Here is a 25,635-nt window from a genome sequence, read left to right as displayed (position 1 = left end):
TCGTACTTTTTGGCGCTGCTGTTGAAACCGAGATACCCCCAACCCTTACTCCACAACATCGACTATACATCTACGACGACTTTGTCCTCTCTCCCTCCTCAAGAGTAGAGAATACACTCCACAAATCTCCTTTGTTGCCGCGATACCTCACTGCTATTTGAGCAGTCGTCCCAGACCTTCCTAAGGGAGGCTGGGCTCTTTGAGCCGTGGACAAGAGTCCTCGTGCATTTTTAACCCCCCTACTTTATATAGCTACTACTAGCCTAGTGAAACAACCCCAACAAAGAGGTGATGAACTCATTGCCTTCAATGAACGAAGAAGAAAAAAAAGGTAACAAGTACCCGTTTATGTTCCATTTTCTTTTCTGGTTCATCAAGTCTCTGCGCTTTCTTTAACTTCTACTGTGCCAGTGATGACATCAAGCCCTTTCTCCTATTGCTAACACTACGGATCTAATACAATATTGCCCTTCCTATAAGTCTCAAAGGGTACTAGCACAGTACGTATGCGTGAGGACAAGGGTATAGTGTCTTGGCGCGTGAATACTACGCTGAAGTAGGTACGGAAGTATTGAACTAGGTAGGGTGCATTGGAATCGCGTCTGCCTGTTATTATTATTGCTTCTACCCATTCGACCAGGACAGTCTAGGCTGGTTTGGAACCTCAGGATTTGAGTTATTGGTTTGTTTAGATTCGGCTCTGTGGAAAGAGGAGATATATAACCACGTACTCCCCACGAATAACGTACCACTACCATCACAACTACAGTACCGGTATCTTCAGGAGTCATATTTATTGGAAACACATACATCAACACCACCAAACCATGTCTAACGACCCCGACGAGAGTACGACGGATACGATTTTCTCGCTCTCGCTGAACCGCGATGCCGGTCCTACGATCATCTTCCTCCACGGCCTCTGCTCCAACCACACCGAGTACACGCATGTTCTCCCCCTTCTGGCCGACCACCACCTCCTCGCCGTCGACCTGCCGGGCCACTCGCAGTCATCGGCCATCCGGCCATTCAGCCTCGCCGGCGCGGCCGAACAGGTCGCGCGCGTGATCGAGCGGCGTGCGCACGACCGGCGCGCGCACGTCGTGGGGTGCTCGCTCGGCGGGTTCGTCGCGCTGGACCTCGCGCTGCGGCGTCCCGAGCTCGTCGAGTCGCTGTTCGTCACGGGCGCGGCCCCCTTCGCCGGCTTCAGGAGATGGTTCGCCGAGCATCCCCGCGTCCTGTACTGTCTGCAGGCGCCCCTCTCCAAGTACAGCCCCGGCTGGGTCGACGGGGCCATCTGCGCGTGGATCGGGCTGCAAAAGCCCGCCGGCCTGCGCGAGGAGGAGAGGAGGAATTTCGGCAGGAATCTCCTGACCGACGCGTTCACGGGCATCGCACAGTTCGTCGCGGAGGACCTGCGCGCGCTCCGTGTCAGGACCTTGACCGTCGCGGGCGAGGCGCAGGACGATGTGCCAGCGACTCGCGCCATGGCGGAGCTGTTGAGAGAAGGTTGCAGTGAGAGTCAGGCGGCTGTGGTCCGAGGGGGCGCGCATGCTTGGGATCTGCAGTTTCCGGAACTGTTCGCGAAGAGCGTCAAGGCTTGGATTGACGGGGACGATCTTCCAGATGGTCTGGTACTGGCACCGTGAGAATCATGTTGTTAGGTTCGGGAAGGTGAGTGACTTGGAGACCCGAGTACTACTCAAACAATACCGGTCAACTCGTATTTCCCTGCGGCAGTGACGGCGTCAAGAAGACAAGGCAAGGCAAGGCACGGCACGGCAGGGAAAATATATCATCGACCACGTTCAAAAACTCCGTCTGATAATCCCAGGATCCTGGTAAAAATGGTTGATTGATTCGAGGAAAAAACAACTTCTACGACCTTCCACCACCAAAGCCACACACACGACATCCACCACCGCGAACATGACAGCCTCACTTCTTCTTCTTCCATCCGAACCACCCACTCTGTTGAAAGATCAGTATTCAGGGCGCGATGCTGTCCATGTATTGCGATATGTTCCGGATAAATAAGAAAAAACGTGCTTTCGCAGCCCCCCATGAGAACCCATCCCCCACGCACTCCTTAAACCTATCTTGCCACTACTGGTATGTTGTCTCCAGTCAGTGGCTTCACAACATGAATGCCAAAGATCCAAGAACAACAGCAAACACCCCGGAGACGGCATAGCCGAGTCGATCAGCGGAGCCGGTGAACTTGGCGTTGTTGGCTCCCGCACCTGAGGCTCCGCCGGGGACGACAGGCGTGATGGGCGGGGAAATGTTGTTATCGTTGCTGGTGCCATTGGTGTACTTGTTTCCGCCGTTGGCTCCAGCTTCGGCACTGGCAGCTGCGTTTGCGCCAGCATTGGCGGCTGCGCCGGAGTCGCCGTTACTGGCTCCAGCGGCAGAGTTCCCACTGGAAGCAGAATTTGCACCGGCAGCACCGTTGCCAGAGGAAGCCCCAGCATTCGCGTTAGCATTTGCGTTCGCGTTGGCAGCGGCATTAGCATTGGCACCCCCGGAGCCAGCTCCCGAAGAGCCACTACTGCCAGAGCTTCCACTGGATGAGCCAGAGCCGGAACCGGAACCGGCCTCAGCTTGGGCATTGGCTCCTGCACTTGCTGCCGCTTGTGCTTGAGCACCGGCGCCTCCAGTAGGTCCAATCACAGGAGTCTGGGTGGCATAGGGACCGGTTGAGCATGGCGTGGTAAGAGTCATTGTGGTCGCTCCACCATTGTGGCAAACATCGCAAGACACAACAGTAGTGGTAAAGCCTTCAGGGATGGAAGTTGGGTTCCTGGTCGCTTCACAAGGGCATACCTCTGTGATGGTGTAAGTGGCTTGTCCAATTGATTGACCGTTGCTGCAGATTTGGTGGTAGATGGTAAGGTACTCGTGGATTTCCTCCACGTCCCCGTTCGGGAGGGTGGTTGTGTAAGAGAGGATTTCAGTGGTTTGGGCATTCGTTGGGGGAGGTGTGATCACGGGGCCACCACCGTTGCAATTGGGACCTGGGCAGAAAGTGATGGTGCTGGACAAAGTGGTAGTTGTGGTCAAAGCAGTTGGGCACACGGAATAGTAGACGGTGGTGGCAGCAGTGTCCGCGGGGTCGTTGATAACGGTGGTGGTTTGCGCGTTAACTGCAGCGATGAGCAGTGCCGCCAAGGGCATGTTGGTGCGAGTCGATCGTTTCATTTTTCCAAGTCCAGGCAGGGATGCAGTGGATGGGTTTTGTTGATTGTAGAGTTGGCGTACCACGATCAAGCGAAGAGATTTCAAAGGAGTGACTGTTAGAGCAACAAAAGAGACGTTTCCAAACGAGTGTAACGAGTCTCGAAAAGAGAACGAGGCTATCGAGGAGTGAAAGAGAGCAAGAGGAAACTTTGTACCATTGCGCATGATATTTACCTTGAGCACGATCACCGTGCGTGAAGGATAACGCGATCCACATAACACTGTCTCTGGAATGCAAAACAACCACTTCAAAAACAAATCATCTCATTTGCAGAGAAGGAGAGAATGTAGCGCACAAACCATGACATTTCTCGAGAATTGGGGTTTGGAATTGCCCATTCTTCCCGCCTGCAAATGATACGTGACGGTGGTTGCCACGGAACAGCGATAAATAGGGCTGGAACCATTCAAAGTCTGCAGACTGTGCAGTCTGGATTCGGTCACTTGTCAGCAGCCACTCTGCTAGGCCAGACCAGACATTGCATTAGACAGGGGCACATGGAAAAAGATGTTTCCTATCAATCGACATTTCAGACTCATCGCCCTCACCGAAGAGGACCCAACGAGAAGGAAACTTCCTACAAGGAATGAGAATTTGTTCTCCAGAGCCATCGAGCTTACAAAGAGCTCATGGCAACACATCGCTGTAGAAAAGGACGAAACGACGGTCGTGGCTGGCTCTGTTGCTTTTTTTGATCTGAAGAGAGAAAAAGGAAAAGATTAAAGGGTGAAGCTTGCGGTGAAGAATTTGTAGAGTGGTCCGTGCCAAGCCACAGTCACGTGAATTACAGCCTCGTGCTCCTTCCAGCCTTGGTCCCAGCCTGTTTGGTGGTAACAGCAACGATAGCAACGAGGCTTCGAACATCGTTGAAAGTGTCTAGGTTGTCTCATTTTACCGCTACTGTCCTTATTGCGGCTTCGCCTTCAATGGCACTTCAAACACTATCGCGCCATTCCGCCCTTCATGCATTTTCCTCCACCGCCCCAACCTCATCTCCTTGCCAGTTCCAGCCACAATGCACAGGCCTTGACTCTCGCCTTCCTTCTTGCCTCCAAATTCGTTGGTGATGACTTTTCTTCTCTCAAATACCGCCAGAGAATTAACGAAGCCACGCACTGGGCCTTTGGTTCCATAGCCAGACGAATCGGTCTCTCCATTCACAAGTCCTGTCCCGTGCTCTGACTCGCCATTGGTGACTGCGTTTTGTTTCTTCACAGTTTCCTCACTCTTTCCCACAGTTCCAAGAGGTAAAAGCGTCTTTTTATCATCGCTGAGTTTCCATGCGCGGATCCAGCCATCCCAACTCCCACTCAAAACCACATCAGTGCCAGGCAAAGCCGCTAAAGCAGTGATAGCCCGGGGGATTGGTCTCCGCCTATCGTCCTTTTTTAGAGCCTCAATAACCTTCGGGTCAACCTCGGAGACTACCTCCTCAAGCGGAGGCGGCTCTTCAACACCATGTGCAGTCTCAATGGTGAAAATCGCTTTCTTTTTGTGTATACTCCACAGACTAATGGTGCCTGCGTCAGATCCCGTCACAAAGTTCTGTGGCGGTAAGGCAGCCACGCAATCCAGACTGCCAGCCTGGTATTTGTCGTTTCTAGAACTGTCGCCCAGAAACTTTGTAAGGGATTCGTCCACAACCTTCCACCAGAGAGCTTTTCGATCTCGAGCGCCGACCGTCACACATTGATCCACAGACACGGCCGAGACATCAACAACATGGTCTTGGTGACCGAAGAGTGTCTCCACGTAGGCAAGACTGTCCTCGCCAGCCAAGCTGTAGGTTTTAAGAGACCGATCCATGCTAGCACTGAACAGTTGTTGACCAAAGCCGCTTGCACTAGCCGATTTTGGCGCAAATGCGAGTCCGGTAACTCCGTCTCTGTGTGTAGTGAATGTCTTCAGTGGCCGCAGGTCTTCTGCTGACCAGATGATAAGCTTCTTGTCCGCCCCTCCGGTCGCCACAAATCTCCCGTCTGGTGAGGCAGCGACAGACAGGATAGGCGAGGTATGTCCATGCTGTTGGGGAGCGGATGCCCTGATCTTGATGCCTCGCACAAATGCAAGTTGCTTGGGTCGACGTCGGCGTGAAGCCCCAGACTTTAGGCTATCTGAGGGAGTGCTCGGTGGTTGAAGTTGCCATTTTATCAACGTTTTGTCTTTGCTCACTGTGTACACGTAGGGTTGACAAGCTGCCACGCTAGTAGTGGTTTCGGTATTCGCACGAAATGCCGTGTGAGCGGCGTTCGCGAAATCCAAGTTTTGGGCTATCAGTCGATACTGTCTGCCCTTTGCTTCATCAACATCCTCTTTCAGCCGTTTCGCGATCAAGTCCTTGTCAAGGTCTTCTGCGTCAAACCCGGTTTCATCTATCTCTTGCCTGATATTGTCCAAGTATCGCTGTGCAAGTCTAACTCGTCGCTCAGCCGCAGTCTCGTCTTCTTCGGAAGTCGCCTCTGACTCCTCGACATCGCTTTCTGGTTGGACTTCGTCTTCGGATTCGCTCCCAGATATTGAATCGTCTCGTTGTCGATCTCGATCTTGGGGTCGTCTGCCTTGTCGACGGGGTAGGCCACCTGCTTGCTCTCGTGCTCCGTCGGCATTTTCAACTTCCCGCCTTTTCCTCGCTTTGCCTGAAGCGGGATATTCTCGCTTACGCTTCCTCTGTGACGCCGGAAGCGTAAAAAATGAGGACATCTGAGCGCCTTCGCAATTTGACTGTTGTCAGAGTAGACTAACAATCAATTGCGGCGAGATGAATTTCTCCAAAAACTTTTTTCGAGATGCGGGCAAATCTTCAGTCTCGTACCGCAGCCTTGTCGGAAAATTAATCACACTCGCCGCACCTTCCGGAGAGAGAAACACTAGCCCAGCCTTGTGCGTTCAAGGCAGAGCTTCGCGTGCGTGTTCGAGCAATTGAGCACTCGTCCACCCAATTTCAACTCACCACCATCTCCTCAAGAATAGCCTGCGAGTACCGATCATCTCTCTAGAGGATTCCAAAGTATTTGGGAAAGTGTCGATTTCAGAACCTTTGCCACTACATAAAACCAACCGCACCCCTTTGTACTTCATTCAAAATGTAAGGTTATGTTCCAACTGTTAAGGATCGAGCCCAAGAATCTAACAATACGTCTCTAGGGAGGTCCTCATCGGTCTCACTGGCCGGGACTTCACCATCATCGCCGCCTCCAAAGCTGCCATGCGCGGCGCCACTATCCTCAAGTCTAGCGATGACAAAACCCGACAACTCAACAAACACACCCTTCTGCCTTTTCTGGCGAAGCGGGCGATACTATACAATTCGCAGAGTTCATCCAAGCAAATGTCGCACTCTATTCAATGCGCAATGACACGGATCTGGGCCCTTCCGCAGTGGCCAGCTTTGTGAGAGGGGAGTTGGCGCGGAGTTTGAGGAGCAGGAAACCATATACGGTGAACTTGCTACTGGGGGGCGTTGATCCGATCACGAGGGAGCCGAGCCTGTACTGGTTGGACTACCTTGCGAGCAGCGTAAAGGTGCCATACGCGTGTCACGGATATGCCCAGTGAGTTATTCCGACAAAAGATTTCGGATTGTGTGGATAATCGTGGCATGGCTGATCGACTGACCCATCGTGATTCAGGTATTACTGCCTTTCAATTCTCGACAAACACCACCACCCAGACATCTCCTTCGACCAAGGCTTGAAGATTCTGCGCATGTGCACGGACGAGCTGCAGCGACGTCTCCCTATTGACTTCAAGGGCATGACGGTGAAGGTGGTCAAGAAAGACGGCATCGTGGATCTGGAGTATGACACTAGCAAACAGGTCCTGGCTGCTTAGACGTGGAAAAAGGAAGAATGAAAGGATCCCCCAATCGATCATACTTTATGCATAGCGTCGGCGTAGACACGGTTTGACTTTAGTGGCTCCAATGAAGAAAATTGGGTTCATTTCATTCAGAGTATTGTAGCACTTCTTACAGTAGAAATGTCTAGACTACTGGGGTGCACATCTCTCTCGCTCACACGCCTTCATCGTCTCCCTGTTTTCCCATAGCTGCTGAAGTGAAATGGCAGCCGCCCTGAATTTCTATCGTCCCACACAAAGCCCCTCCTCAATCCATTGATTCTTGCAAAACGCCATGCTAGAAATTGTTCAGACGAGCGATTCTGGCCGCTGGAAGTCAATCTCGCTCTCATCACGACTGATAGCCAGTCGTGCCTCCAACCAATATTCGACCAAGGCCTGATCTTGCAAAGGGTCGATGGTAACCATGCCGTCGACCCGACGTGCTGTCTTGAGATATACTGCTTCTCTGACGATGGCGGTACTGTTGTCTTGCAGGACTGCTCAGTCGTTGACTTCCTCCAATATGAGGTTGAAGGCTATGGTCATTTCGTCGCACGCGCTGACTCTGCAAATGCTGTCTGCGCTGAGCTGATGGCTGAGGTGGTCGCACATCTGAACCATCCGATTCGGAGCAATCCTGATCGACTTCGGTTTCCGAGTGCTCTGATGGATACCGTTCGTCACCCTCGTCTTCTCTATGTTGATCGTCAGATTCATGATTTCTGTGGTCCAGATCTCTGTTTTCAAAAGGATCGTCGTATGCTTCATCTCCGGCATCATCCTGTTCCTCTCCGCCTTCTTCGTCGTCATCGTCGTCATCGTCGTCGCTTACGATGACCCTCGCTGCTCTTGTCCTCCGCCAACTTGGTTGTGGTACTTCAGGCTCATGATCGGAACCCTCTGTCACTTCATCGTAATTTGTCTCTGCATCAGATATTTCCTCGACGTCATTTCGTGAGCGTTGAGCATAAGTCCCATGTCTACCGAAGTGTGCATGGTGATCACTATCTGCTGAGGTTTGGCTCGCATATTCTGACGGGTTGGCATGCAAACTTTCGTTCTCAGCCCATTGTCGATTGTACATGGTCATGGTGGACTCGCTATCAGTATTGTCATCAGCCTCGTCTGCTTCGTTGTCGATGAAATCATCCATGTCATCCTCCTCGGCATAGCTTTCATATTCATCTGTTGTGTACGACCGAGGGGATCTTTCGCCACTATAGTAGTGGAATCCAGCTTCGTTCATGGATCCGTCGAATGCGTGATCAATTTCGTCGAGCGAGTCATACTCCGAAGAAGTCAGGCGTGGGGAATTATAAGGAGACATGGTATCGGAATCCGAATCGTATGTTTCATGGAAGCCACACCGCATGCATTCGCCCTCTTCAAGTTCCCAGTGACATTGAGGACACCGGACGACATTGTCCTCTTGATCCAGAAGCCCACGAGCCAAGGTGAAGTATCTCTGTTCCTGGTTCCGGAACAAGCCTTGGAAAAGACCAGGTCCGGTGCGATCTGCAGCGAGCTGAGCTGCCTCTGCCTCCTTGGCTAGCTGGTGTTCCTGTAGGGTCTCATCTTCAGGAAGCAACTCGGCTCGAGCGATTAACACGTGGACAAGATCTCGGAGGAGATAATTGGGTGACGGTTCCACTGTGACCCTCGCCCTGCAGTCTGGACAGTTTTTCTTGGTCGTCTTCCTCGAGCCTTCGCAAAACCAGCTGGCAAGACACGAGTAACAGTAGGTGTGACCGCACGAGAGGATGAATGGCTCGTACAAGGATCGCATGCAGATCTTACACACGGAAAGATTGCGGATATCCTCGATATGCTTGAGATAGATCGGGGGAGGGGATATACCGGTGTCCGGCATCTCGGTCTGAGGCTCGGCCATCGGTATGAGATGAGTGTATGTTGAACCTTGAGCGACGGCACTCAACAAGTTTGGTGAAGGTGGGGAAACATAGGTTTGGGTGACGGGCGAGGAATAGGCAATAGATTTGGTGGACGTCAACGGTGAGCCTGCATGTAGAACTGGGTGTGAGTAGATGAAACCTGGCAAGAAAAGGCTGCCAGCGCGTCCTTCAAAAGGTGCACACGGTCAAAGTCGAGAGACTGGGCGCGCCGGCCACAACTTCAGCCTTTGGTGACTTTGATATCGAGGTCTTGGCATCCCCTCAAAGTGGAGAAGGTTTGCCGAGAGATTTTCCCCAACTTCGAACCTGCGCAGTCAAGGCAGTATTGTCGCCTGAAGTCTTGTTAGTTCTTTGGCCCACGATCCTGCGGCAACGATGAAACCGATTTCCTTCGGTTTGGGCAAACCAAAAGGTGCCGCACCGGCCCAATCTGCAGGAACGACATCCCGCAAAACCCACACTCCGTCGAGTAGTCGCCTCTCACGGACCGCACTCCGCCATGATTCGGACAACGAAGATGAAGAAGAGCCAAGACACGAGTCAGTCTCTGGCTTCTCGTCAAGTGGTGCTATTCTAAGTCAGCCCCTACAGGACTCACAAGAGAAAGTGATACCGAATGCCGGCAATGCCGACTGGCGCAGGCAAGGGCGGAAAAATCTACTCCCTGCAGAGGTTCAAGCGCAACAGCAGAACGGCAATGGAGTTGTTGTGGTGGAGCGAGACGAGGTCAGCAAGGCTAGCGGGCTACAATTTGCGGAAAAGGATGAGGAGGAAAGAGAACATCAGACAAACGGTAGTCAACAATCACAAGAGGAACAGCCCGCTACACAACCGAAGCAGCTGACGGCGGACGAGGAAGCTTTGCAGGCGCTGTTAGACGATGGATCTGGCAAGCCAAGGTCGAATGCTGTCATAACAATACAGGGAAACAGACAGCTATCACCCCAAGACGAAACGCAAGATTTCAGGGAAGATGTCGCTTCTAGGCCAGATTCTAGCACCCTCGAGGAGTATGCCGCCATGCCTGTAGAAGAGTTTGGAATGGCTATGCTGAGAGGGATGGGCCAAAAACGGCGCGCCAACGGAGAGATCATCGATCTTGCCCCAAAGAACGACGACAATCCACGAAAACTCCGCAAGCAAGAGGGCTTTCTAGGAATTGGGGCGAAGGCCGCTCCAGGATCGGATATCGAGTTGGGTGCATGGGGAAAGGCCGACATGCGGAAGAATACAAAAGGACAGGGATTTTTCACGCCACTCATGCGCGAGAATAAAGCCACGGGGGAACGTATCTCGGAGGACGAGTTCCAGAAACGACTCAAAGAGTCGTCGAATGCCAAACAAGAGGAAGAGTGGAAGCAGCGCAGAGATCGTAACCTTGAGATCAGTGGTCGGGATCGGCATCGAGACAAAGACTCACAAAAGAATGGAGACAGAGACTATCGAGAACAGATGAATTCTTTCTCCCGTTCCAGCTCTTCGAGAGGCGACCGTGATGGACGTGAAGATTCCCGTTCGAGGCGCGACACAGATGACAGAGACTACGAACGCTCACGATCGAGACGTGATGATGACAGATACGACTCTAGTTCGTCCCATCGAAGTCATAGGGACCGGGACCGGGACCGAGACCGAGATCGAGATCGAGACAGGGACAGAGAAAAAAACAGAGACCGTGACAGAGATAGGCACAGAGATAGAGACAGAGACAGCGACCGTCGCCACCGGGACAGATAATGTGGGGTTAGTCGGGAAAGAAAACCGTGAAGTCTTTGGTCAGATGGAAAGTCTGCATGCATAGCCATAGGATATATTTAATGCCCCTGATGAACTTTTCCTCCTATGACATTATTGCACAACTAGAAAAGCCGAAGCATTCTCATCATACCATGATGATATCCCCATCCATTCTCTGATGCTGCGCCTCATGCCCGTTAGTGAGCAGTGACCCATTCAGATCCCCGGTGGTAGAGACGCCCGCAACCTCATCCATCTCCCGCAGCGTATACTCAATCAGGTAACTCTCGTCGACCAGGTCGTCCATCCTCTTGTAGTGCCTCTCGGTGTAGACCTCGAGCGCGCGCAGAAGGTCCTGCATGTCCCCGCCTCCTTTGCGTCTCTGCCTCGTCTCTGGTTGGTCGCCGGCCACGGCGCCGCCCAATTTCTTCTTCCTCGCCCGCGCCATGTCGACAAACACGTCCTTCGGATACGACCGCAGCAGGCAGTTGAGGATCCTCTGGGCCACGGGCGCCGTGCGGGCGTTGGTGTTCCAGTCCCGCACATGCTCGAGTAATTGCCAGAGTTGGGTCCGGTCCAGGGAGGCGAGGACGTCGTCGACGGCTTTCGAACCTGTGATGCTGTTACTACTGTCGTCAACGTGCTCGTCATTATCCGAGGTCCTTGACTTGCCGCGGGATTCGGAGGAATTGACCACGTCCTCGAAAACGCGCAGGAGTCGGCCGGGGTGGCCCAGCGCCAGGGACAGGGTGATGGCTTCGCGGTAGTTTTTGCTGAAGATGTGGTTCTGCAGGAGCTGGTCTTGCTCGATCCGCTCGGTCGCGCGTTGAGAGGCCAGTAGGGTCGTTTGGAGGGTCGTGTCGCGCCAGAACGTCAAGGTCGCGTCGCCAGCACCCGATATCAGTGCGTAGGGATAGGGCTGGGGTTGGGACTTGGTGCGGCGTTTTTTGCTCGAAGACGACGAAGGAGGTGGTATCCGCGGATACGAGTTTGGAGTCACCAGCGCCCACACACGATCGGTGTGGTTGTCAAGAGTTGTTAGGAGATGATCAGAGTCAGCGGTCGAGTATGGCGACCAGATTTTGACGAGTGTGTCTGAGGATGCGGATGCTATTAATGGTTGACTGTTGGGTTGGGCCTGCGAGGGACGGTCGTCTTCTTCCATATCCTCGTCCTTAGAGTTGGAATCGATGGGCGGAAGCCAAACAACCTTCAACACCGAGTTGCTGTGGCCCTCGAACGTTTGAAGACAGGTGTAGGTCGAAAGTGACCATACTTTGACTGTCCGGTCACCTGAGCCACTGACAAGCAGGCCACGAGCGCCACTTGAACCACCATCTGGCAGAGAAAGCGGAGGCGTCCCTGCGGGAGAGAAGCGGACAGACCAGACACCTCGCTTGTGGCCGCGCAGGATGGCCGTCACAGAGCCGTCTTCCAGTGACCACACCTTGATAGTACGGTCTTGAGAAGCTGAAGCAAATAGCGGCGCGATGGGAGATACGTCCATTGCATTGATATCCTTTTCGTGCGCGACCCGAGTGAACAAGGCTTTGATGCCAGTGTGTGGTTCTGTTGCTGATCCGTCATACTTGAGTTTTGCAGTGTTCCATTTTTTGATTGTCTTGTCTTGTGAGCCCGTCAGAAGGAATGCCGGGGTGTGTGTTGAAGGACTCCTTAGGGACGGTCCGTCCGTCGGTGGACTTCTGGGCAATGCGATGGCTCCTAAGGACTCTGCATGTCCAGCAAAAACAGCAAAGCATTCGTATGACAATGAGGTCGGGTCTAGTCTCCACAGCCTTGCAGTGTTATCCTTCGCACCAGTTGCGACCCAGTGGCCTGACCAATCGACATCCAAGCAGATGATTATGTCTTCGTGGCCCTCGAGCAACGCAACGTCGTTTCCGAAAGTCTCAACGCCTTCTGGGGCGTTTGAATTCGTTGATTGTCCATTGTCTTGGATCGAAATCAATCTAAGACTCTCCGTATTGGTAGCAAGTGCTAGTAGAGTCCTGTCAGGACCGACGCAGGCCATGTCAATAACTTCATCGTAGTTTCCAGAAATCGTCCGAATCACAGGTAAACTCCCTAGTGTCTCTGACGTCTGGAGGTTGCGCAGGGCAGAAATACTCTGTAACTTCATCGTTTGATCCTGGTGGACAGATAGTATCGTATCATCCTCGATCATCGGGATGATCGCTGTGATAGCATCATTCTCGAGTCCAGGTTTCGGCTTGGAAGTGAGTTCACGGCCAGTGGTGATATTCCAGATCCTGACAGCGCCGTATTCTCCTCCAGCATAGCAAAACCGGCCATCCAGGAGAAACCCCGCCGTTTCCAACACTTCCAGAGCTGGAATGACTCGTTGCTGTTTCCACGTTCGAGAGTCCCAGAGAATTATTGTCCGATCGCGGCTTGCGGAGAGGAGGAGTTGTTGCTCTTTGGAGTATTTCAGGCTCCGCACAACACTGACATGAGAGTCAAGGGTCGCGCTGGATTTTCGGGTAGATAGATTCCATATGCGGATTTTCCCATCTTCGCCTCCAGATGCAAGATAGATGGTCCGAGCTGGGGTTGGATTATCTACCTCCATTTGGGCTTCGCCACGACTCTTCCGCTTGCGGCTTGTATGTGAATCTGAGGAACTGGTTGATTGTGATTGGAAGAAGTGAAGGGCAGAGACGACACCGCCGTGGCCATGGAAGGTATGTGAGACGTAACCACCCCTGAGATCCCATACTTTCACTGTGCCCTCGGCACCTCCCGTCGCCAGAAGTGATCCTGTGGCATCAATAGCCGATGACACAACTGGAGTGGTATGTGGCTTCAACGTGCGTGTGAGCTCTGCGGCGATCGATTTAGATCCTTCTAGAGGCTTGAGCGAAAAGATTCGTAGTGAAAGCGACCGTGAAGCTATGACCAAATGGGATAAATCTGGAGCCAGACACAGACTCGTCACAGCTTCTCCATCTCCTTCGATGCGGCAGAGCACCTTGCCGGTCTGGATATTGACGATAAGGGCGTCTTCATCGACACAAGTTGCGATGTAAGAGCCGCTTGCATCGTGCGAAACATCACCACCGGTGAATATTGGCTCGATGGTTTTGGCGGCTTCAAAGGTTGTTTTGTGGTGGATTTTGGTAGCCATTGTCGCCCAACGTTTTCATCCTTGAAGTCATGCGATACTTCAGAAAGAACCAAGGTATTTGTATTGGAGGTATAATAGCCACATCATTATCTGAGAACGTCAAGGCTGAGCCGGTTGAGATGCTTTTTTTGAAATTTCGCAAGAAAAAGTTCAGAAATCGACCTCCAGCCAATTACATGCGATGCCGGTTTAAAGGTTTGCACTAGCGGTGGATGCCACAGCCTCGTCTTCTCAGCCTCGTCGCCACAATCTCAGCCTCGTCCTGACTCCGGCCAAACAGCTTTACGTTGAGACTTTAGGCAAGTGATTTCCACGCGACAGCCATTGCGATGGTGGATTCTACGAAAGCGCCAGCGTGTCAGTTATGTCGGAACTGGCACCAGCGCATTGAAACACCGCCTTGACTTGGCCGGGGGTTACAAATGATCAGGTCATGGGTCGGAGTCTGATCCGTTTCATATCCTGCAGTTCGAAGCTCAGACGTCAAATCGCTGCAGACAGTGGAAGCCCCTCTAAGCACCGACGATATGATTATGCGGGCTCCCCCAGGAAGGGTCTATAACGATAGCGACGCGTGCGGTAATGCTAATAAACCCAAGTGGTCATTCAGTTAGCCTCCCACATACAAACTGGACGTTGGACATGCTGGAGCAGGGATGGGAGGGTTGGTGATGTTTCCAACTCCTTCGCCTACGATCTTAGCCCAAATTGTTTACAATAAGGTCTTCTCCTTCAATCCAGGTACAAACAGGACGAGGAGATGCTCTGTGACTTTGTTATGCTCAGATGCGGTTGTGTTAAGAAAATGGAAGACACTTCGGACCTGCGGACCCGCATCACTCGAGAACATGAGGACATGGCTAGTTCATTCCGGGTTACTCGTACTCTCCTTCCAACCTGTCAACAATTACACGGCGCTACCATTCTCGAGCATGGTACATTGGGTTTTCTGCCTCGAAAGCAATGGATCTTGACCATCTCTGTTGAGCACATACCTTGCGTCACACCCTCTCACCGTCCTGATCGATGTCGATAGGCCGAGACTGAGCTCATGGTGATACTCCGGGGGCATAACGACCGCGACGGATTGATTTCCTTATAGCAGAGGAGTGCCTTGTCAAAGGTCAGCCGCTATGCGCAGTCGAGGGCCAATGTCAACCCAGACAAATTGACGACTGTGATAGCTTCTGCAGCGCGGATGCTCGGGGTTGGAGGACTGGACGCCAGCGTGAGCATGGTGAACATGGATCTCATCGAAACACTGTGCGGATGGCTGTGCCAAAATTCCTTCAACTCGTATACCCTCATTTGTCGCAAGGTTGAACAAAGCATTTCCGCACTGTACACATACACGGCGCAAAACTGTACTAATGACAGCGACTTGAGCTCAGACGTCAGTCTAAGGGGCGCAGGAACCCATCAACTGCAACCCCCCCCTGGGAAACAATATGACGCTGAACCGCAGCCAGATATGAAGAAAATGTACATAATCAAAGCGCAGTTTTTGAGATAGCATCTCTGGTCGGGAGTGGGATGATGGGCATTCGGATCCGATGGTCCGCACAGTCTAACGGTCATCATGTTCGAGGAGCTTAGCACCTGTACTTGGGCCTAGGGCAGGTGGCGCCAGGGAGAATGTGGATAGGCCTTAAATGCTTTCCATTTCGCCCCCGAAAAGTTCTTAACCTACCTAAACTTATGCTTAAGCACCTTGTGTTCTACTTACCAGTGTCTTCATGAAAGCACACAGCGACGCTCCGTCAAGACCCTTTTCATTATGGACGCCATTTCCACTCTCAGAACCTCTGACTCGAGTCTCGTTCATAGCAGGTTGGAACTGCCGCATCGTTTAAGCGGCTCCGGGGGCATAACAAGGTTTAGCATCCTTGCACTGCCGGTTTTCGCCGCCGCGATTCCAAGATCCTCACAGACAAACCCATGCAAGGCACGGCTCCGGATCCGCATTTCCGATATAATATTATTTTGCCTCCCCCTTCACATGGACTCGTCTGTTCGAGGAATATACTGTTGTACGGGTTGTGGCTATGGTATGTGGGCTGTTCCCGAGTCGTATCCCCCCTTTCTGAGCCACCGAATTCTGCTTGTGAACCTCGATGGAGGAGGCGTCCCACCAACATGCGCCAAAAAGGCAGAGGAGACAATACCGGAGTTGTGATAACTGTCGCAAGGGCCGGCGGGCTTGCGATGCGGTATCTTTGGGCATCAACCCTCTACAAACGAACAGCGCGGGCGCGGGGACCAGCTCTGCAGCGATAGCCTGCTCGACGTGTCGACGCGCGAACAAGGAATGCACATTCACTTGGCTCCAGGATCTTCCTCGGGGGACATTGCCTGAAAGTCTGAAGCAGAAATTCAGCAGGCGCTATGACCCTGCCTTACATACCAGAGGAGAGTCCTCACAAGGGCCTCGACACCCGTCACAGTCCAACTTCCCACCGGGTGCCAGTTTCAGCGAGACGGCCAGCATGAGAACAAACTGGACCATGAGCGGACCAGCTGTAGAAAACACAAACAGCCCGTGGCAAGCACCGCATCGCGAGCAGGCGGTTCACAGGAACATTGAGCAGCAAGCAGCAACTACTCTGTGCGCGACTGGGGCAGATAGCTCCATTGACACCTTAGGTGCCAGTACCAACTGGCTGGAAAATATCGCATGGTCAGCTTCACCCTTTCCCCACGACCAAGGACAAGAGTTCCGGCAGTCCGGCGCAGCGTACGTGGGAGCCCAAGTAGCGTCCTTCGACGACAGTGGCCAGTCCTCGTCATTCGAGAGCTGGAATTCACCCATGTATGGCTCGCTCGCTGGGTTTTCCCAGTTCAATAACGAAGGCTTTAACGAAATCAACCCAGGTTTACCCTATCCTCCAGACCAGACAGGGACATTTCCTCTTACTCTAGACTCGGGCGATTTGTCTCTACTCACCGATACAGGACTGAGGAATATTCCACCGTATACATCACAGGGAGCGGACGATATCACATTCAATATGCGCGAGTTTGACCTTACGCAGTCTTTCAGCAAAGGTTTGATTTCTGACAGACTGCTAAGCATATACCATGACAGTTTTGAGAATACTCTCTCTTGCTGGGTCACCGTGTCCAATTGCCCTTACAAGCTGCCCAGACTGCTTCAGGGGAGCCCAAACCAAAGACAGAGGCTCATCTCATATCTGGCGAGTACCGGCTTCTATCAGCGGATCAGGAGGCTTGACAACGCCTTTTCGCCTCTCCGAAGACAGTCGTTGAGCCGTGGAGACGGCGCCAGGGTATCCAAGGCCCTCATGCTTGCGATCATGGCGTTTGCCTGCCAGTGGACTCATTCTCATGACAGGGTGCGGCGTTCGCGCGCGACTGACTTGGAAAGCGACGCCCATGAGCCTCAACATGCGCCTGGTGAAAACATGCCAGACACGACCAGCGTGGATCCTTACGACTTTGAGCGCCTCGTCCAGCAGAGTCTCTGGAACGAGGCGGCGGAGGCTGTGCACGCTTGTCTAAACATTGACTCTTTCGAGCTAGTATTTGCTCTAATGATATTCGCCATCATGGAGAGACCACTCAATCCTCGCGGGGCCGATGTCTACGAGCATTCGAGGTTGTTCTCTGATCACAGCAATTCATCTGCGGCTTCGTCTGTACCAGCTACAATTTCGAGGGACCAGGCACTTCCTTCTGCGGATCGAACAAGAGCCATCACAGTTGGTAATGAGCGATATCTTGAGATTGCGCTGCGCCATTTACTCACCTGGAAGAGGAGAATCTCCTCGGCCAGACGACAACAAGCGGCGCGAGCTCAGCTTTCCTCGCAGAACATTTCGAGCTCATCACAGCCAATTCTGCTGGAAGATTACCAAGCGTTTGACATGCTGTTCTGGTTCAGCATCATGTGTGATACGACGTCGGCGGTTCTGAATGAGCAGGGCCCTGTGATCCCCGACGACGACTCGGTCTTCACCCTTGACGACGGGCAACCGGCTTCACAGCCTACAGGAGTCGCCGCACCCTTCGACAGACACAGTCACCCCCCAAGAAGCACCAGTTCGAATGTTAGTGTCTGGGGATCCTGTCTGGCAAATGCTCAACCCGTGTTTGGCGTCCCTGCCGTGCGATGGCCCTGGCCGCAGGACGTTGGTGAGAGTCTGCTCCAAGAAGCAACGCCTGTCAAGGTACTGCTGTGGAGGAGACTCACGGTCCTCCACGCCTACCTGTCCAAGGAGACACCGCCAGCCGCCATCGAGAGATGCATCGCAGAGACGTTGAAAGTGTATGAGTACTGGCAACAACACTACGGCGACTTCATGCTGGACTGCCTCGCGAACCATGCCCAGTTGCCATTCAAGATCCAGTCGTGGTACGTCGTTCTCGGCAGCCACTGGCACCTGGCCGGGCTGCTTCTGGCCCAGTACATCGACCTGGCGGACGGGACGATGAAGTCGGAGAGCGTGCAGCGCTCGCTGCGACAGTCGTCGGCACTGGTTTTGGAGCTGCAGAAAGCCAACGCCTACGCCATCGCCAACCTCGCGAGGGCGGCCAAACCGTCCGATTCCCGCATGTCAAGTCAAGACCAGTCCTTCCACTACGCCACCGCCTACGGCGCGCTTGTCACCGAGCCGTGGCCCGAGGTCCTCAACCGCGCTCTTGCAAAGGCCTGTGAAGTGCTGTTGACGTGGCTGTCGTCCACGAAAGATCCCGCCGCCGCTCTCACCACCTCGCAGCAGGCGTGGATATCCGCCAACACCAGCGTGTCCGAGCTGACCCGGCAGTCGACGAGTTGCATCGACGCCCTCAGCTTCTTGGGGAGTAGCTCTGACCAGGCCCAGTCGACGGCCTCGTCTCTCGAGAGTAGGCTGAAGTCTCTGGGCGTGGGGCCACCGCAGGCTTTTGATGGTGTGCATTGGCAGGACTTTGGTTTGGAAAACCTGGTCTATTGATCTCGATCAGTGCCGCGTCCGAACAAGAAGTGGCGTGGCATGGCTAGCTACTTGCACACGCGTAGACACCAAAGTATCTAGATAGATACGACGGTAGCGAGCATGCCGAGTAGATATAGATGGAGATGTGTGTAGACCTAGGTGTATATAAATAATGAAGTGCTTTATCAAAACATATCATATCTTCTCCCCCTATATAGGTAAGGAAGCTGGACCGAGTTTTTTTTCAGTTTCTCTCTATATTCTTTTCTTACTCTCCTCCTGTCTGCCTTCTTCCTGCCCTTTCTTTCTTTCCGTCTTTCTTCACCCGACTCCATACCCTGGATGGAAGGCCCGTTACGCCATTCTTCATCTCTTTTCGGAGGAGGTTCTCTGTCTCTGTCTCCAGTACGTTTTACAACCCCCCAGCCAACACAGAGACATCAGTAACGCTCCGCAGCGCCAACACGGCATCGCTGGCCTTCTTGGCCCCTTGGGCTCCCAGCACGGGAGTCACCTGGTCGATGAACTTGTCCTGCAACTGCGCGTCTGTCATGGGCACCTCGAGACTACCGATGGCGTGTTGGACGTGTTTGGTGAGAGTCGTGGGCGCGCCGGAGCCTCCAGCACCACCTGCATCGAACTCGACGACAATCACGGCCTCGTCGGCGCCGAGCGCGGCGTCCGCCGCGGCGGCAATCTTGTCCCTGACACTGACGATCTCGTCGCTCGTGACTACCGCGTCCTCGTACTGCGCGGGCCCAGCCTTGCCCAGCACCAGCCCAACCGCGCCGCCGTGGTAGACGGAGAACTTGGCCTGCAGGCCATCCTGCGGGGTTTTCTTGCCCGTCAGCTCCAGCACGAGCGGGTGCACGGTGCAGCTGACGCGGGAGATCTGCGAGGCGGTGAGCCCGCGCTGCTGTATGTCGCGGTGCAGTTGGATGCAGGCGTCGATGATCGGGTGCACGACAATGCCGCAGGGAAATGGCTTGAACGAGTTCTTCTCCGTCTCCCACACGGTGCCGATCGTCGCCATGGCGTCGTCCAGCCGCTGCGTTTCGCTCACCACATTCACCCACCCGCGCTTGGCCTCCAGCGCCTGCGTCGACGACGTGTACCCTTTCGAAGCGAGCACCGCTGCCATGAGCCCGTTCTGCGCCGCCCGCCCAACGTGGAAGGACTTGGTGTCGGAGCCAAACATCTCGCGCAGGCCCGTGACCTGCGTGGCGGCGATGCCGATCGCGTGCGCCATTTGTTCCGTGGTGAGACTGAGTAGTTTGCCCACGGCCACGGCGGCTCCGATGGAGCCGGTTGTTGAGGTGATGTGCCTGTATGTAGCGAGAAGGAGTTGTTAGTTTATGAAGTAGTCCCGGCATCCGCCACCATTTGCACTCTCTTTATGTGTCAAAAAGAGGGGATTAGGGATATGTAGATACATCCCCTTCGCCCCTAATAACTGGTACGACTCTCCCTGAGATGCTGGTGCTGAATGTCACAGAGCCTTCAGGATCACGAGGCACATGGACCGTCAAGGACCGTCAAGAGCAATCCAGAGACGAGAAGGAAAATCAAGAGGGAGGTAGGGAACGAGGTGAAACTGACCAGCCAATATCATAATGCTTGGGCCACACGGCCAACCCGACTTTGCACTCTGCCTCGATGCCCGCGACGAGGGCGACGATGAAGTCGTCGCCGCCGACAGGCTTCCCTAGCGCCTCGGCCTGGGCCAGCAACGCGCTCGCCACGGGACCCGTCGGGTGGATGATGGTCTCGAGGTGCGTGTCGTCGTAGTCGTGGACGTGCGAGGCGATGCCGTTGATCAGGGCCGCGTGCGATGCGTCGGCCTTGCCGTTGCCATTGTCCCCTGGTGATGATGTTGAGGACGATGATGACTGGTGGCCGAGGATGCTCGAGGTGGGTTTGCCAAAGAACGGAGCCAGCGCCTCCAGCGCCGTCGTGGTGGTCCGGTGGTTCGACCCGCCCAGCGCGCAGCCCGTCCAGTTGTAGAAGCTGCGCACGGCGGCCTGGACGACGGGTGCAGGCAGGTCGGTGAGTTGGAGGGACGCGCTCCACGCCGCGAGGCGGAGGGTTGCCATTCTTCTTCTCTTTTTTTTTTCCTACCGTGCCTTCCTTTCTCCCCTGCGTTTTTTTTCTTCGGCCCTGTCTCTGGTTTGCAGCTTCTTCGTCACAAATCACAACCCACCGTGACCGACCCACCGACAGGCAGACAGACCGATTAGCACAACCCAGCCCTCAAGTCCCTATCTAATATGCGAAGAACTGGTCTCGGACGGGTTTCACACAGCACAAAGCCTCCCTTCGTATTGGCTCCTTGAACCCGATCAACGGACAGGCACACAGGGTACAGCGGGACAAAAAATATCCAAAGGGGGGTAAAAGGAGCAGGACAGGGTTTTTCATCCAAAACAATCCAATGTTTCTCATACAAGAGTATAATATATAAAATGTAATAGATGACAGCACTACAACCAACACCTGTCCTTCATTGCCGATCGGCAGACCGGCAAATGAACCATCCAGCATCCCATCGCCTGTTCAAAGTGGCCGGACAGGTACGTACGGCTTTCCCCGCGGGCAATGGCCGTTCGTTCGTGCACTGGTGACCCCGTTCCACTCATTTCAGTGCGACGGTACTACCAGGGAGATGGTGATTGATTATTTCAAGGGAGGAAGGGAGGGGAGAGGAGGGGAGGATGACGGTGCTCGTTCAACCAGGCGGCTGATGCCCCTCACGGACTCAAGAGCCGATATCGCATATTGCATATTGCATTGGGGGAACCACAGAATTTAAAATCCCTCTCTTCTCCAACAGGACAGAGTGGGAACAGAGAGAGAGAGAGAGAGCGTGACTATACCGGGGACGTATACACATGTGTAGGTGTCTACACTCAGCTCGGGCCAACAAGACCGAATGACACGAGTCCTTGATACAACATGCATCACTGCGACAGACGGCGATTGAATTACTTTTATCCACCTGCCACTCCCCCACCATTTTACTATTACCTCCTTCGCAGTATCAGCCGCAGACCGGATAGTAGATACCCATCCCGTATCCTGTGATGAGTATTAGTCCAGTCCGGTCCAGTCCATCCCAACCCCTCCCCGTACATCCATCAACAATATCTCCCCTCTTCAAGTCAATCATACTCTGCCTTGAGATGCGACCCCCAGGTCTTTGAATGCTTGTTCGAGAGTTCTGGTGGCGAGAAACCCGGGCCCGTCGCGTTCGACGCTACGCTGGCTCTCCTTGTCCTGCCGACATTCCACCTCTCCCGTTCCCGCAGCACAAACTCATCCCATTCCATCTTACCCTTTTGGAAGATTCCAGTACCGGGAAACAACGCAACGCCAGCGTGTACTAGCTCGTCTTCTTCTTGACCTGCACCTGGGGTCGCCGTCGTCTCGCGCTTGCGGTACAGTCGCGGACTCACACAGAGCGGTGCATAAATGTTGTCTCGGCAACTGGCCAGAGTCGGATCTGGCGCGTCCTCAACGTCAAAGCCTTCGCTGAATTCCTTCCACCCGCTGCTGCTGTTCGCCGAGGGACTGCTATCAATATAGACCGGGCATCGGTCGCGCCGGGATTCTTGACCGAGCTCCGCCGCCTTGATAAACACCTTCTTCAGCTCGGACCTAAAATCGGCCTTGTTGCTCTCACTCAACAATGGTTCAAGTATCTGGACGACTTGTTGGTCGATCGCAGCTGTGATCTTCTCTTCGACGTCCACTCCATTATCGAGCCGATCCAGGACCCTCAGTGTAGACACCTTCCAGTCATGCTGTATTTCTTCGCCCTCAGTTGCCAGATTCAAGTAGATTTCATCGATGGCGTGTGTGTCCTTTTTAGATTTCCAGAGGTACCGAGAGAAAAACGGTTGCCACACGGTCTCGCGGATGGCGTCGAAAATGAGGTTCTGCACATTGGCAAGTCGCAGGACCCGCGCAGTCTCCGTTGGAGTCACCGGTACCACCGCAAAAGTGCTGCGTTTTCTTTTCAGTTGAGTATATGTGCCAGGGCGATTCTGTATCAAGACCCGTCGTATGAGTACGACATCAAATAAAGTGCAAAGTATCAGTTCACCACAACGATGGTGGTAGAACTTACCTCTATTGCTTTGTCCGGCAAATCAGAGAAATACTCGTCAACAGTCGAGGCCACCGACTCAATGAGATCTCTGTATCGCTCCGCGCTACAGGCGGTGCTTTAGCCCAAGCAACCCAGACCAAGAGGAGGCGTTACTTACTAGTGTTCCACAGGCAACCTCTTGACTTCATACTTGGCCTTGACGCTGGCAAGCGCTTGCTGGATCTTCTCGAGTTCGGCGGTCGCTTTGCTCTGCATAGTTTCGCGAGTTTGCCTTTCCTGGTCGCGCAGCTGCGTCATGTCCTGCAGTTCTTGTTCCCTTTTTGCCAGCTTCTCCGAGAGTGATTTCTTGTCCGCTTCTAATTTGGATATCGTCTCTTGGTTGTCCTTCTCCAGCTGATCTTTCTTCAATTCAAGTGCCTCTTGGGCGTCCTGGGCCAGTTTCTCATGGTCTTTCTTATGCTTCTCGAGCAGGTTCTCGTACATGTCCTTCAGTCGCTGTCCGGAGCCTGCCTTTGTTTCCAATCGCGCAATCTCTTTCTCATACTCTCTTCTCTCATTACGCAACTGCACCTTGTGACTCTGTTTTACCTTATCCAGTTTTGCCCACAGCATCTTATTCTCGTTTTGAAGTTCCGAATTCTCCATCTCAAGTGCTTGCCCATTGTTGTATCTGTCGTCCACTATCTTGATCATTTCTGCATGGCCATTGAATATTTCCGCGAGTTTGGCAAGCGCGCTGTCACCGAGAGATCTACTTTCTTGGAGATGGTGTACCTGGTCATGAATCTGAGCGCCGAGCGGACCAAAATCCCACTTGTCAAGGTGCACACTGTCCAAGTCATGGCTATCGACTCCGTTCGGTAGCCCATCAGACACCTTCTCCGCCTTCCCGTTGGTCATGGGATGGTTGCCAGGCTCGGACATGGAAGCTGGGCGGACCTTGGATTTCAGAGCAGCTTTGAGTATGTCGCGCGAGCATACGAGAGCGACCAATTAACTCACCGGAAGTTTATCTCTTTTCCTTTTGATCGAACGCACAGGGCGAAGAATCTTGTTCACATAAGACTCAGTGCTCGAGATCTCGCGCTCCAGTTCAACGGAAAATCTGTAGTTGGGGGACATAGAGCATGGCTCGAGTCATTGTAAGTGGACAAACTGTTTCGAAGATAGAGAAGGCTGATGCAGAGGGATTGAGGTATATGGCCCAGTCTCCTGGGTTGCGGATGCACACTGACTCTCTCGCTCACCTTCACATGGAAGAGGCATTTGATTTCCTCCACGTGTCTCCCAGTGAGTGAAGGAACAACGCCCAAGTGTCAACCAATGCCATCGAGGGTTGCCGTCCTCGCATGATGATGTACAGGGTTCATTCGTGATACGGGACCTTCATTTTTACAATTGGACACCTCGGCCTAAATTGTGAGGCGTAGTCGAGAACATATGGTCCGTGCGAGTGCCGCGAGGTTGGGCCACGGGCCTATCAGCTGCCGACGCAAGCCTGGCAGGCCAATTTTTCATCTGCTGAGCTTTTGGTCCCCCACGTTTGGAGGCCAGAAGTTTGCTGCACGGATGAGTTGTCATCGCCCTGTAGCCAGTGCGAGAATGTCTCGAGCCCAAGATGGTGTTTGAGCATTAGCTGGAAGATGAAGGGTTGAATGGGATTGGTGATACAAGACAAGGCGTTTTAGCTAGAAGCTGTCGAGTCTCCAAGCAGCCGGCCAACTGGAGGCGCACGGGATGTTCATCCGCGGCACGAACCGCCAGCGACCACGGATGAGGTGTAGAGGGCTATAGGAGCCGACCGTGGAGGGAGTTGATCGCCTTCCAAGTTTGTCTCACAGGTAACCATGACACGAGATGGGGGAGGGTATCGGTCACTCAACTGAGCTACACCAAGGTTATATGACGCACAGACTCGGTACTGGGTGATGATTCCTGTGGGCGGACTCGATCAAACAATAGTATCATATGAACTGTAACAACCCTCAAGAATGACGGCTTGGAGGCCTGCGTGGCTTCTTCATCCCTAAAATCAGAGGGACACGCGCGCGCACTCACGAGACCTGGCGATAAGGAACCTTATCACCACGTGATGGAGCCTTGGCATCGTGACACGCTGTCGAACTTCAACGCGTAGGAGAAAGGGGCCGAGATGGCAGAGTCTGTAAAGGGGAGAGAGAGAGAAGGCTCACATCATCTTTCTTTATCCTTCTACATTCATATCTGTCAACATCTCCCTCTCACACACATTCTCTCTCCATCTCTTTGAATTCCCATCTACGCTTTCGCCCCAACACACTAACACCACCGACAGACAGACGAGAGGGCATTGACAAAAGGCCACATCTTACTTATTTACCAAACATTGGCAATCCCTACGACGACGACGTACCGTTAAGAATACCGACCCGGGCCTCTTCGACATCTGAAAGACTTCTCTTTATCTAGAAGTTCTTTACCATTTTAGATCTTCAATAAAATTACACCACCGCTTCCTTCCTCGTCTATCAAAAATGGTCAGTCCCCCCAAGTTCTCTTGCACTATTTATTCACCACTCACGAACAACCACACAGGCTCAAACTCCCGCCCAACGCCGCGCCAACGAGAAGCACGCCAAGGGCGTTGAGAAGCGCATGGGCAAGCCCGAGACGGCGTACAAGAAGAAAGAAGCTAAGCGGTCGCCTGTCGGTGTCGCTGCTGTTGGTTCGTCAGCCCA

General features: G+C 53.4%; 10 protein-coding genes across 10 annotated transcripts; 4 read left to right on the top strand and 6 right to left on the bottom strand.

Moving 5' to 3' along the window:
• Nucleotides 1-827: 827 nt before the first annotated feature.
• On the top strand, nt 828-1,649 carry AYO21_00014 (hypothetical protein; the record flags this gene model as incomplete). The annotated part of the gene is made up of 1 exon (XM_022650006.1): nt 828-1,649. The coding sequence occupies one exon, from the start codon at nt 828-830 to the stop codon at nt 1,647-1,649; it is 822 nt and encodes a 273-aa protein (XP_022517332.1).
• Nucleotides 1,650-2,136: 487 nt separating this feature from the next.
• Nucleotides 2,137-3,177, bottom strand: AYO21_00013 (hypothetical protein; the record flags this gene model as incomplete). The annotated part of the gene is made up of 1 exon (XM_022650005.1): nt 2,137-3,177. The coding sequence occupies one exon, from the start codon at nt 3,175-3,177 to the stop codon at nt 2,137-2,139; it is 1,041 nt and encodes a 346-aa protein (XP_022517331.1).
• Nucleotides 3,178-4,147: 970 nt separating this feature from the next.
• Nucleotides 4,148-5,941, bottom strand: AYO21_00012 (hypothetical protein; the record flags this gene model as incomplete). Its single annotated transcript, XM_022650004.1, has 1 exon — nt 4,148-5,941. One exon carries the CDS (start codon nt 5,939-5,941, stop codon nt 4,148-4,150), a length of 1,794 nt encoding a protein of 597 aa, XP_022517330.1.
• A 645-nt stretch (nt 5,942-6,586) lies between these two features.
• AYO21_00011 (hypothetical protein) lies at nt 6,587-7,072 on the top strand (the record flags this gene model as incomplete). Its single annotated transcript, XM_022650003.1, has 2 exons — nt 6,587-6,792; nt 6,871-7,072. The coding sequence occupies 2 exons, from the start codon at nt 6,587-6,589 to the stop codon at nt 7,070-7,072; spliced, it is 408 nt and encodes a 135-aa protein (XP_022517329.1).
• Nucleotides 7,073-7,430: 358 nt separating this feature from the next.
• On the bottom strand, nt 7,431-8,951 carry AYO21_00010 (hypothetical protein; the record flags this gene model as incomplete). The annotated part of the gene is made up of 1 exon (XM_022650002.1): nt 7,431-8,951. The coding sequence occupies one exon, from the start codon at nt 8,949-8,951 to the stop codon at nt 7,431-7,433; it is 1,521 nt and encodes a 506-aa protein (XP_022517328.1).
• Nucleotides 8,952-9,369: 418 nt separating this feature from the next.
• On the top strand, nt 9,370-10,795 carry AYO21_00009 (hypothetical protein; the record flags this gene model as incomplete). Its single annotated transcript, XM_022650001.1, has 2 exons — nt 9,370-10,384; nt 10,470-10,795. 2 exons carry the CDS (start codon nt 9,370-9,372, stop codon nt 10,793-10,795), a joined length of 1,341 nt encoding a protein of 446 aa, XP_022517327.1.
• An 81-nt stretch (nt 10,796-10,876) lies between these two features.
• AYO21_00008 (hypothetical protein) lies at nt 10,877-13,876 on the bottom strand (the record flags this gene model as incomplete). Its single annotated transcript, XM_022650000.1, has 1 exon — nt 10,877-13,876. The coding sequence occupies one exon, from the start codon at nt 13,874-13,876 to the stop codon at nt 10,877-10,879; it is 3,000 nt and encodes a 999-aa protein (XP_022517326.1).
• A 2,114-nt stretch (nt 13,877-15,990) lies between these two features.
• On the top strand, nt 15,991-18,828 carry AYO21_00007 (hypothetical protein; the record flags this gene model as incomplete). Its single annotated transcript, XM_022649999.1, has 1 exon — nt 15,991-18,828. One exon carries the CDS (start codon nt 15,991-15,993, stop codon nt 18,826-18,828), a length of 2,838 nt encoding a protein of 945 aa, XP_022517325.1.
• A 394-nt stretch (nt 18,829-19,222) lies between these two features.
• Nucleotides 19,223-20,903, bottom strand: AYO21_00006 (hypothetical protein; the record flags this gene model as incomplete). The annotated part of the gene is made up of 2 exons (XM_022649998.1): nt 19,223-20,135; nt 20,410-20,903. The coding sequence occupies 2 exons, from the start codon at nt 20,901-20,903 to the stop codon at nt 19,223-19,225; spliced, it is 1,407 nt and encodes a 468-aa protein (XP_022517324.1).
• A 1,065-nt stretch (nt 20,904-21,968) lies between these two features.
• AYO21_00005 (hypothetical protein) lies at nt 21,969-24,040 on the bottom strand (the record flags this gene model as incomplete). Its single annotated transcript, XM_022649997.1, has 4 exons — nt 21,969-22,853; nt 22,937-23,021; nt 23,076-23,857; nt 23,921-24,040. The coding sequence occupies 4 exons, from the start codon at nt 24,038-24,040 to the stop codon at nt 21,969-21,971; spliced, it is 1,872 nt and encodes a 623-aa protein (XP_022517323.1).
• Nucleotides 24,041-25,635: the final 1,595 nt, after the last annotated feature.

Source organism: Fonsecaea monophora (assembly GCF_001642475.1).
Source record: "Fonsecaea monophora strain CBS 269.37 chromosome Unknown Scaff1, whole genome shotgun sequence".
Lineage (NCBI taxonomy): Eukaryota > Fungi > Ascomycota > Eurotiomycetes > Chaetothyriales > Herpotrichiellaceae > Fonsecaea > Fonsecaea monophora.
This window is presented reverse-complemented; position numbering and strand designations above follow the sequence as displayed.